Consider the following 12,641-nt stretch of genomic DNA (forward strand, 5'->3'; position numbering starts at 1 on the left):
TGTGAATCACCAGAGGCCCCACGATACCATGTGATCACCATACTAGGGTCACCATATTGTCATATCACAATATTACGGTATATTGCGATATTTCAATATATTGCGACGTATCACCTTTTTCCAACTGCAAATTATGTTCCCAACAGAAAACTTTATATATATATATATACATCATCTGTTTTATCTAACAAGTTAACATTTTCAGTCTGTTCACCTTATTCCAATAATTTTTATTGCAGTAAAATGAAAAAAAAATGTATATCGATACTTGGCGTCACTGTATCGATATAATATAGGCACGCAAAATATCGCTGTATGGTTCACACCCACCCATCCATATGGGAGCTGCTCAGTGACCAGCAGGAGGAGATTGTGATTGTAGTTGTACACTGTCACTGTGAGTGGTGTAGCAAGGTGTAGGTCGAGTCCCAGGTAAATAAAGATGAAGAAAAACCTGCAAACACATGCTTCATGATGACTGGTGTTAAAATGCGGACCCTTTGCTCATTAAACCATCAATGACCATGCCTTTAAAACGGCCCAGTTTAAGCAAACACATTCGGAAGAAACCCCAGAGAATGTTATATGTCTAGAATGATGAGGAACAGATGGATTATTTAGCAAATGATATAAAAAGACCTGTGATGACTAATAAATTGAGGACTCGGCTTAAAAAAATGGGACATTTATCTAAAACAGATATTTCAGAACACAGTACACGTAGGTCCGATGCTTTACAAAAATATTTACATATTGTAGCATTTTTTTTTTATTTTCAATGTGTCCATAGTTGACCATACTTGAAACAAAACAAAAACCTGACTGACAGGACATATCTAAAAGCATACCAATTAACCGTTCTCCTCTTTGTCAAATGTTACTCTTTGTTCTAAATAATTTATTTTCAAGGTTTTGTCCCACCAAGGAAAACACAAGCACAGAAAATACAAAAGATGTTAAAGTTCACTTGGAGCCTTGTGTGGCTCAGATGGAATGTCCTCTTGGTTGGTTTCATCTCTGTACAGAGTCCAGCTTCTCCCACCACACCTGTCCCAACGTCGGAGTGCCCCATGGAACTATACTTGGCCCCACTCCATTTCAATACCAGTTGATTTGAAGAATTGAACCAGACATGGATCTGACCCAAACTAATGCCATAAACATAATAAGCATTATTCGCATTCAAACCAATAGTCAAGGTCAATTCCCCCAGTCAACGTGAACCTCTGTGAAATGAACTGCGATGTCGCCATGAGGTGGTTCTCCAAACCCCTAAGCGTAGGGCAGGTCGTGACGGCCACCGCGATGCTTCACGGCTGGGCTTACATCTTGGGACTGAGAGGTCCCTTCACCAGGCCCTGCTCTTTGCGCATCACAGGCGCGTGAATGCTGCAGTCTCGTGCCTCGCAAATTCCAGGTATTCCTGCGTTGCCGGCCATGCCAGGGATGCCCACTGGGCCGCGGTACCCACGTGGACCGCGAGGACCCTCCATGCCGTTTTTGGGATCCGCCGGGTGACCTGGTACACCTGAGAAGGAAAATATATCATAGCACAATAATGCAGCATGGTGTGTGATAGAGAATATATCATAGCACAACAATGCAGCATGGTGTGTGATAGCGAAGTACTCCTTTATACCTAGACCATGTCTGCTAAACATACACAGATAGGCTCTACTGTTTCTTTATAGATGTTGTCAAATGGGTGTTTGATTTGTAATTGCTGTGTAAATTAAATAACTAAATAATCCTCCTTGCCTATATTACTACCTACTATGCTAATATGTCTTTACTACTATGCACTCAAGACTGTAGCACCCAAGTTTCAACACTGTTTGACGAACATTGTTACTCAGCTGAAAGAGTTATACACTTCCTGCTGACCTGTTGTACAGAACTTCTAAGTCACTTTGGATAAAATGACCAAATGTAAATGTAAATGTAAATTATGGCCTTTGTTCTATTGCTATACTTGTGTATTTGTTTGCTGCACTGTGTGTGGGGCTGTGTGTAATTACACCTGGCTGCTAAACAAATTCCCCTCAATTAAAAGAACTGTACAATAATGAAAATAAATCACCAGAATTCCCCAAGCCCTTTGAATTTACCACAGTAATTACTATGGTAATTTTGTTAGTGTAAATTGATCAGTTTTCAGGCATTGTATCAGGAAAGCATCAAACCTATGAGGCCTTGGTGTCCATCATGTCCTGGCAGGCCTTTACCGACATCACCCCTAGCTCCTTTGGGTCCTTTTTGACCTGTTGGGGAGAAGAAAAGCTGCACTCAAATCATCCATGGTAAACACCTGACCATGTTTAATCATCCATATCAACCACCTTACCATGTTTAATCATCCATATCAACCACCTTACCATGTTTAATCATCCATATCAACCACCTTACCATGTTTAATCATCCATATCAACCACCATACCATGTTTGATCATCCATATAAACCACCTTACCATGTTTAATCATCCATGGCAAATACCTTACCATGTTTAATCATCCATGTCAAACACCTGACCATTTTTAATCATCCATATCAACCACCTTACCATGTTTAATCATCCATGTCAACCACCTGACCATGTTTAATCATCCATGTCAACCACCTGACCATGTTTAATCATCCATGTCAACCACCTTACCATGTTTAATCATCCATGTCAAACACCTGACCATGTTTAATCATCCATGTCAAACACCTTGCCCTGTAACCTGTATGGTCACAGGTTCGATCCCTGGAACAGCCAATGTGTCCATCCTGGTGGAAGTATCATTAAAGGAGAACTACGCCCAATTTAAGAATTCATACATGTTATGTCTGAGATGGCCCAAAGATGTTGGTGAACACAAAAAACTCACATCTGTGATGTCATCAAGTATAGCGTCCGGAGCTGCTCCATAGGTAATTCATTGGGGAAGATGATAAAGGTGACACCGAGCACATCCAGGGGAAGGTTCTGAGTTCATATGTTTATAGGTACATGTTGTGTTTCAGAACTGAGACACTACTATAGAATAAAGACGATTTGGATATAAAAAGAACAATAAAAAGAAAACAAACATTCTGTGGGTCCAGAAAATCTCCCATTCATTGTCAATGGAGCAGCTTTGGCTTTGGAAGAGAGAGTAGCTCATAGTAGCTTCACAAAACGTTCCTAGGCCATGGAAATAACATGTTGGAATTCTTAATTTGGGTGGTGTTCCCCTTTAACTGAGACACTGAACTGCTGCCTGATTTCAGGGGTGCTAAAAATGGCTTAACTCTGTGTTCTGAGTGACCCCTGGTTTGCAAGGAAATATTCCAAATGACACGATGTACTGGGGATTGAGTGCTCTAATGTTCCTAAATGAACGATGTACTGGGGATTGAGTGCTCTAAAGTTCCTACACAGTCAATGTACGGACTAATGTCACGGACTAATTACTATAGAAATACTCAAATGAATCACTATAGAAACATAATTTTTCTATAGTAAAACCACAGGAATACTATAGTGAATCACTATAGAAACATAATTCTTCTAGTAAAACCACAGGAATACTATGGTTATTCACTATACATAATTGTTCTATAGTAAAACCACAGGAATACTATGGTTATTCACTATATAAACATAGCTTTTCTATAGTAAAACCACAGGAATACTATGGTTATTCACTATATAGACATAGCTTTTCTATAGTAAAACCACAGGAATACTATGGTTATTCACTATATAAACATAGCTTTTCTATAGTAAAACCACAGGAATACTATGGTTATTCACTATAGTAAAAACAGAAGAATACAATAAATCACAACAGTATTTCTGTGGTAAATATCAATAATGCGTATGAAACAAAAAACAACAAAGGAATACTATACAAGGTTTTCCTATGGTTGAGTTTGGTTTGGATGGAGGTCCTGGACGTAACGTTACCTCTGTCACCCTCCGGTCCCTTCAGTCCTTCCAGACCCCTGTCTCCCTGGAGACCCCTGGCCCCCTTGGCTCCGGCCTTGCCTGCTTTGCCCTGAGAGACGGGGGCGTGTGGAGAAAGGAAAACGAAAGAGTAGAAGTGGAAAGCTTTATTGTCATTGCACAATACAGTACAACGATACCTACATACACACACTACCACACAACACATCCATGATGTACCCATAGACACACTACCATACATACATTAGTGTACCCACACTACCCCCTGCTACACGTGCACTTATTCACAAGAACATTCAAAAGTATTTTAAAACATCACAGTAGAAAATAAATATTGCACATTGAAAATATGGCACCTTAGAGAATAACATTATTGCATTATTGCACATACAACAAGTATATATTATAGTGAGGTAGATGTAGATGTGGTGGCAATATGGGGGGGGGGGTGATTGTTCAGTTCAGAAGCTGTTCTGCAGCCTGGAGGTGGGGCTTTGAAGGCCCTGTATCGCCTCCCAGATGGCAACGGGGAGAAGAGGTGGTGAGAGGGGTGGGTTTCATGCTTCAGGATGCTGCTATAGCTCTGCGGAGGCAGCGCATCCTGAAGATGCCACCCAGTGTGGGCAGGGGGACACCGATGGTTTTTTTGGGAGGTGTTTATGACTCTCTGGAGGGATTTCATTTCATATTCTGTGCAGTTTGCGTACCATGCTGTGATGGAGTATGTTAAGATGCTCTCAATAGAGCAGTGGTAGAAGGCCTTAACTGTGATGGAGTATGTTAAGATGCTCTCAGTAGAGCAGTGGTAGAAGGCCTTAACTGTGATGGAGGATGTTAAGATGCTCTCAATAGAGCAGTGGTAGAAGGCCTTAACTGTGATGGAGTATGTTAAGATGCTCTCAATAGAGCAGTGGTAGAAGGCCTTAACTGTGATGGAGTATGTTAAGATGCTCTCAATAGAGCAGTGGTAGAAGGCCTTAACTGTGATGGAGTATGTTAAGATGCTCTCAATAGAGCAGTGGTAGAAGGCCTTAACTGTGATGGAGTATGTTAAGATGCTCTCAATAGAGCAGTGGTAGAAGGCCTTAAGCAGCTCAGCAGACTTTTTTTTAAGTGTCCTTAAAAAATAAAGCCGCTGTTGGTTTTTTTTTTTTACCAGTGCAGTGGAGTTGGTCGTGATGTGGGTCCCTAGGAACTTAAAGCAGGGGTCTCTCTCCACTTCCTCACATGCGATGGCTGGGGGGGGGGGGGGGTCCACCCTGTGTCTCCTGAAGTCAATGATGATCTATTTTGTTTTTTTTACGTTTAATGTGAGATTGTTGTCCGGGCACCATCCAGTTAAATTGTGGACTTCATCTCTGTAGGCAGACTCATCATTGTTGGAGATTCGTCCTACCACTTTTGTGTCATCTGCAAACTTTACTATAGTGTTTGAGGGGTGTATGGAAATGCAGTCATAATCATATAGTGAGTAGAGCAGCGGACTCAGCACGCAGCCTTGAGGTGCGCCAGTGCTGAGGGACAAACTGGAGGAGAGATGAGACGCGACTCTTTATGCTAGTATAACTAAAATACCATTTTATCACATGAGGTGCATTTAGTTTCCTGAAGAGTTGCTCTTATTGGGGGCGACAGTGGCTCGGGAGTGACTTTAACATTCCAGCTAATTTTGTTCGAGCCCAGCGCTCCACATTGCTTTCAGTTTAGCTGGTCGTCCGTACTAATACACATTGGCAGTATTAGGGGGTGGGAAACTGATGGGTGGGGATCGGGCGTTGTGGACAGCGACTCCTACAGGTCGGTTGGTGCGCCTGCGCAGTAGAATCGGGAAGCGATGGCCCCCTCCAAAGTGCAGACCCCTGACGCTGAAAGATCGCGCCGCGCAGGTGAAAAAATGCAACTGCTGTTACCTCGAGTATCGGAGGGGACTTGTGCTATGTATGACTTAGTCCACATTGCAGCCGGCTTGTGGGAGGCAAGAAACAGCATTCGAGACAGGGGAGGGTTGAATTGGATGATACGAAATTGGGATGGGAGAAAAATAGAAAATGGGAGAAAAAAGTGGATACAAAAAAAACATTCCAGCTAATTTAGCATAAAAAGCCTATCGAATGCATACCCAAAGTAAATTGAAAGGTATTCTTGAACCATTTGTAGCACATACATAAGTCTGGTCTCTTTTGAAAGACTTTTTCGAAACTGACGCTCGTTGGCTGTTTGGTCTTATAACCCGACATTGGAAGCACGTAATAAGTCGAGCAGGGTGTCAATCAACCGGCGGCGATTTTAGCTTTCAAACGATGTGCTGCTTCAGATATACTAAAACAATGGGACGCCGACAGACAACGGTAAATGTACTGTTTAACGTGTCCATCACGGCCCATATGTTAACAGGTTAAAGTTTTTTATATCCCGATTCTCATCACACATGCATTCAACAAATGTAACAAACATCCAAAGTCAAGTCAGAAACTCACAGTTTTGCCTGCCCCTCCTGTCGGTCCCCTGCCCCCCGGAGGTCCTATGAGCGTCCGGTTGTTGACGGGGCAGCCCTGGGCACACTTGGCCCTGATGGAGGACGCATACTGGGAGATCTGCGCTGTGACCACACCTTTGCAAAGCTGCAGCACCTGCTCATCTGTAAGACCGGGGCCCTGGACGGGAGGAATCAGTCGGTCAGTTAATCAGTTGTCAGTCAGTTGATCCAACTCTCAACTTGCAACCAGAGTGGCGGGCCAACTGACGCTACATTACAACATTACGTTACATTACTTAGCCCTTCATTCAACCTAAATGTAAATTCTGAGATATGAAGACCTGAAACTGAAATATGCAATGTATTTAATCTCTGTGTACTGTCAGTTCTGGAGTTGGAAGTTGCATTTCTTCACTTTTTGACGTAGCTAGGCTAGCTCCCTACTGCTTTCCAGTACTTGTGCTAAGCTAGGCTAGCATGCACCTGGACCGCTCTCTCTCTCTCTGGCTACTGGACACACTGTGATGAAACCGATCTTCTTCTCGTCTGACTCTGGGGGAAATGGCAAACAAGTGTGTTCCTTTAGGCAGTTGTATGTTTAGCCGCTAGCGTTCATTTTAAATCCTCATCTAATCTCAATACTGAAGCTTACCCAACGATGAAACAACATTGGTTGAAAAACCGACGCCATAAACATTCATTTCAGTCCCTGTTTGAGATGTTGATAAGATAAGATAAGGTATTCCTTTATTGATCCGCAGGCATCATCATAGCAGCATGGGGAGGGGGGAGGGGAGGTACAGGTATGGGCAGGGTAATAGTAGAATACATAAATACAGGCAATACAATTATAGTACAGTAGACAAGTTAAAATAGGGAGTATAAAATTAACTCTGAATATACGCATATGAGCAAGTAGGCAGTGTGATCAAAGGTGCAGATGAGGTTCTGTATGCCCTATCAGTTATATTATACATTACAATAAATATGGTTACAATAAACACTAGAATCTAAATATATGTAACAGAGCTGATATCGTCACCTTTTTGCGTTGTGTTAAACTTCGATGCCCAGAGGGAGTTTTGAAACACTTTGAGTGCCAACGACGATATTTCTCGTTAGTTCATGCCAACCGTTCAGTGCCAACGATGAGAGATATCGTTTTTATTTTTTTATTATTGATTTCCATTAATTTTTCATCAATCTAGCCTCACATTACCAGTGGGGATCTGTCTGAACTCGAACAGGGAAAATACCGCCCCCTATCGTCTCTCCGGATGGTACTGCACCCCTTTGGATTGGATTGAATGAAACGCATGGAGAAAAAAAATTCCTGCTTCCACATTTTACTTGTCAGACATGTAATCCGAGCCTACTGGAGTCATCGCCCACCATCAGAACAGCGGAAAATGTGTGTTTCCAGTACCCAGCGTTGGATCAATAAACGCGATCGATATTTGGAATGGCGATCAGGAATTTGAATAAGCTTTTTGGAGAACATCTGATCTGAGGTAAGGAATCTATTTTACCAGTCTTGGGGTAATCAGAGTTTTTTTCACATATATCTCAACGTGTCCCCTATATGTGTATGTGTGTGTGTGTGTCTGTGCTGATCAGGAAATAGATAATCGATTTTTCAGCCCGCTTCTATAGCGTGCATAAGTACACATACTATCGATAATCTAGCGTTTATTTGAAAACGATTCATAAATAGGCCGAAAAATGACAACGTGTATTCCAGAATATTCCAGTAAAGGGCGTTTATCACAGAATCTTCAGAAATGTTCTGGAACTTTCAAGAAACAAGCGTTTTTCAAAATGGTATAAAACGGAAATGAACCGATTAAAAAACTATCCGTTTCGACAATGTTGACTGCAAACAAGTCATTGATAAGCGACGGCCATATTATACACATAGCCATAATTTAAGATATAGTTTATGCGTTCGCAAATATGAGAGCTCTATCATTGAAGTGGGTGGTGGCACGCAACAGGGTTCCGGGGCACCAGACCCGTGGCACTCAAAGTGTTATGGGAGAGTGAGTTTAACTCGCAGTACCGCTACTCGCCACAGTCACTTCATAACACTTGGAGTCCATCGTGACTGCACCTCGCGGTACCCAGGGGTGCAGTGCAGTCACGATGGACTCCAAGTGTTGTGAAGTGACTGTGGCGAGTAGCGGTACTGTGAGTTAAACTCACTCTCAAGGGGTGCAGTCGTAATATCAGAACTGCCTGGACGCCACGTGCACGCGCATACATGTTCCCTCGCGTGTGCACAGACCAGCTCAAGCAAACCCCCCACAGGGCTTGTATTTTGGTCTTGCACTTCTCTTGTTGTGAACGCATTTTTGTGTGCGCGCGTGCACATCCGTGCGCGCACTTCTGCTCAGCGAACTGCTAGGACGGCGTGGTACCGAGTGGTACCACCACTGCATCACTGGCGGTACCATCTGTTACATATATACTAGGGGTGTAACGGTACAAAAGAACCACGGTACGGTACGTACCTCGGTTTTGAAGTCGCGGTTCGGTACGCGTTTACGGTACAGTGGGGGAAAGTTTGGCTTTCCATGTTCCACTCAGGGGTGATGTAGTGTACAGTAACTAATTGTACTTGTAGGGCTGTCAACAAATATTCTTGTTAATTTCAATGAACACCTGGCCCTTTGCGCAAATTATATTTTGGGAAGCGGTGAACTTGGGAATTTTGAATTAAATTCTGCACGCAAAAAGAAGTTCTGCTTGTGTGTTCGTTAGTGTTTAGTGTTTAACGTACCCTTGTATTCGTTCGGTACACAGCCGTACTGAACCTAAGGTCCAGTACTGAAACGGTTCGGTACGGATATGTGTACCTTTACACCCTTAATATATACTATGAGTAAGTAAAGTATACACTATACAGTATACACAGGTGCAGTATACTGTACATAAGGTACCCTGATGGACACACTGATGAGCTAGCTGGTGTTGAAGCGTTTGCTGTGCCACTTAGACACAATCTATATCGGTGGATTAAAAAACAACAAACAAAGAAACAGATCTGCAGACGGTGTTACTCACAGTGGCACCAGGTGCTCCTTTGGGTCCCGAGCGTCCCTTGACACCCAGGTCTCCGCCTGAGCCACCCTTCCCTCTGGTGCCCGGGATGCCGGGGGGTCCCACGTGGCCCGGGCCACCGGCGCGGCCGACAGTACCTCTCTCTGCTTGCTACCAGCGTGGAGAAGGAAGAATGAATGAATGAAGTTTATTTTTTGGTCTTGTTTACAGACAAATCAAAAACACACCCGGGCCGTGTGGACTTATAAAAAGAAAAGAAAAAAGAAAAAAATCACAAATGTACATAATATTCAAGGCAAGCTCACACACAAAATCCAAAATCAACAACCCAAAAAAAGGAATAGGCTGAAGCACATGCTTATTTTTCCCTATCCTTTACAATTCTTAAAAACTAAATATATTTTAATATAAGAAAAAATAAACTTAAAATATGCTGCAAGATATAATTTTTGAAAAAAACTAAACAATGTTTGATGTTTTACTCAAAACTGTACTCCTGAATTATTTGATGCTTTAAGGCTTTTTTAAATCAACCCTGAGAAGTACACAACTTCAACCCGTCACTAAGGCTATTCCATAATTTAACTCCCTAAATTAACATCTAGCTTTTACATTAGTTCTTACCTTTTTACATGTTTTAAGAATACATAACCCTCTTAAATTATACTGTACTTTCCTTCTCTTGGTTTAAAGAGACATTGTATACAAACTGGTAGGTTTTTACTCTTAGCACGAAAAATGATTTCCAAATCAAAAGGAGAAGTGGGGGGGGGGGGGGGGGGGGGCGAGGAAGGAGCAGAAAGTGTGGGATAGAGGAGACTAGCATGTGAGACATTTCCAAAACCAAAACCAAACCCATTTTTCATGCTTCATCATAATTACTTCTACCTCTCAGCGGCACGCTCTCAATCAGCGCGTTTACATACACATTAAGATTGCAATATTATAACGGTCGTATGAGTTGGCGCATGTAAACGGCCTATCCCGCTTACAATAACGGGGATAAGTTCATATCTTGACATGAATGAGTAAAAATAAAAATGGAATATGATCTCTGGGAGGATGTTAGTGAAGATACTGAGGCATATATTGTAAACACATTATCACATTTACTGTCTGTGTGACTTCCAGTTTCATGGAAAATAATCAATGTACTCATGTATATGTATGTATGTATGTATATATATGTATGTATATGTGTAATCTGGATATAGAAATGTATATAAACGCTTTATCTTGTCTATTCCCTGAAAGCGGATATTAGCTGGTATCCACAATATTAATGTGCATGTCAACGCACTTCACTTTTAAGACAGCATGTTTTTTGTATTTGTATTTTTTTGATCAAGGCTACCTGGTAAGTATCGACAGTGCCACAGCCTGAGCCTTTGACAGAGACAAGAGGCTCCTCGTCTATTATTAACGCTATCATCTACCCTCGGGTTTGACTCGACACATAACAGGTATTTCTAGGAAACAATAGTGACATCATGTGAGTGGGTTGGTGTTTTCTTTGACGTCATGATGAATAGAAAAGGTCAATAAACACCTGTCCTTTGTCCCCACGGTCACCAAAACCTCCCTGTGAAGAAAAGGAACAGGAAGAATGAACTGATGAGGGGAAACAGTGGAAAGAGGAAGTGAAATGATACGCAGATGATAGTGTCACGTTTAGCGCTACGTTGCGAATGAGTTACCTTCGTTCCCTTCACACCCTTGATGCCCTGTCTTCCCACTGCGGCCTGTGGAGAGAGAAAAGCGCAGCGTGCCACAAATAAGGAAGTTGTCATGACTGTCTCAGGACCGGAACCCAAGAGTCACAAGGCAGACGCGGAACTAACACAACAATGACAACTGCTGACTGCAACGTTGTCTGATTCTCATCACCTCAAAGAGTCAATACAGCAGGGGTCAGCAACCTTAGGCACGAGTGCCACCATTGGTACGCGGTATCTTAACAAATGGCACGCTAGCAAGTGTGTAAGAGAGGAACCTTTTTGTAAATGGTGAAGTGTCTTCTCATCCCTGTGCAGAGTTACCTCTTTCAGAGCCATTGGCAGTTGCACAGCCTGTTATTTATGGTAGATTGACTGATATATCAGGGATATTTCAGGGTCAGAGCCAATCAGAAGGGTCTGTTGTTGTTTGCCAAACATTGAGTGTTAAACCATTTTGAGACCAAACGTGAGAAAACTTTAAAGGATGAGGCAGACGAGGCTGGAATACTGGATGTGTCCAGGTATGGCAAGCAAGCATCTCATAAAGACGGCAGCATTCTTGTAACTGATTGATGTCTCTCTCCAGTCTTTTTGTGCTATCATGCTGTCTTCCCTGTTCCCCCCATGGTCTCATGTTCCTTTTGTTTTTGTTTCTTTGTTGTTTCTTTGTTTTTGTTTCTTTGCTTTTGTTTCTTTGTTTTTACTTTTGCTCCCGACTATTGTCAGCGACTTCGGGTTATTGAGAAGCGCTATATAAATTAAATGAATTATTATTATTATTATTATAGCGCTCTTATATAATTATGAGAGGAAAATGGTTCAATTAAAACTATTGCTATGCATGTTGCCTATATGGATGGAATATAATTGATGTGGTGTCATAATTCAACTTAATGTAAATTAATGTAAACCATAATGTCGATATGGCACACTGGTTAACAAGACCAATTAAAAATGGCACTTTGTATCAAAAAGGTTGCTGACCCCTGCAATAAAGGATCATCCGTATGGCTGTCATAAGTAATGACAATGGATTACTTAGCTTTTTAGGTTTCTCTTGCCCAGTAGTTTTGCTCCTATCTGACCCACTTCCAGAGGAAGTATTTTGTGAAATTCTACTGTAATTCTCATTTATTCATAAAATAACTCTTCTCTGTGAGTCACATAGAAATACGTTCATGATATCTTCCATAAATTAAATTATATCTTCCATGAGTTAAATATCTTCCATAAGTTAAATGATATCTTCTGTGAGTTAAATGATATCTTCCATGAGTTAAATGATATCTTCCATAAATTAAATGATATCTTCTGTGAGTTAAATGATATCTTCCATGAGTTAAACGATATCTTCCATAAGTTCAATGATATCTTCCATACGTTAAATTATATCGACAGTGGCTCAGGAGGTAGAGCAGTCGTCTGGTAATCTGGAGGTTCCCGGTTCGATTCCCG

The 12,641-nt window shown here is 41.8% G+C and overlaps 1 protein-coding gene across 1 annotated transcript in view; it reads right to left on the bottom strand.

The window, feature by feature from the left end:
- Positions 1-1,322: 1,322 nt before the first annotated feature.
- LOC311246390 (uncharacterized protein) overlaps positions 1,323-12,641 on the bottom strand; it is a gene marked incomplete at both ends in the record, with an annotated part of 53,924 nt that continues 42,605 nt past the window's right edge. Inside the window, 7 exons of the mRNA XM_084336549.1 lie at positions 1,323-1,528; positions 2,184-2,261; positions 3,933-4,023; positions 6,410-6,586; positions 9,472-9,618; positions 11,018-11,050; positions 11,166-11,210. Coding sequence (XP_084192675.1) covers positions 1,323-1,528; positions 2,184-2,261; positions 3,933-4,023; positions 6,410-6,586; positions 9,472-9,618; positions 11,018-11,050; positions 11,166-11,210 — 777 coding nt within the window. The remainder of the gene's footprint in view (positions 1,529-2,183; positions 2,262-3,932; positions 4,024-6,409; positions 6,587-9,471; positions 9,619-11,017; positions 11,051-11,165; positions 11,211-12,641) is intronic.

This window comes from Notolepis coatsorum (assembly GCF_963971535.1).
Source record: "Notolepis coatsorum genome assembly, chromosome: 19".
Taxonomy (NCBI): Eukaryota; Metazoa; Chordata; class Actinopteri; order Aulopiformes; family Paralepididae; genus Notolepis; species Notolepis coatsorum.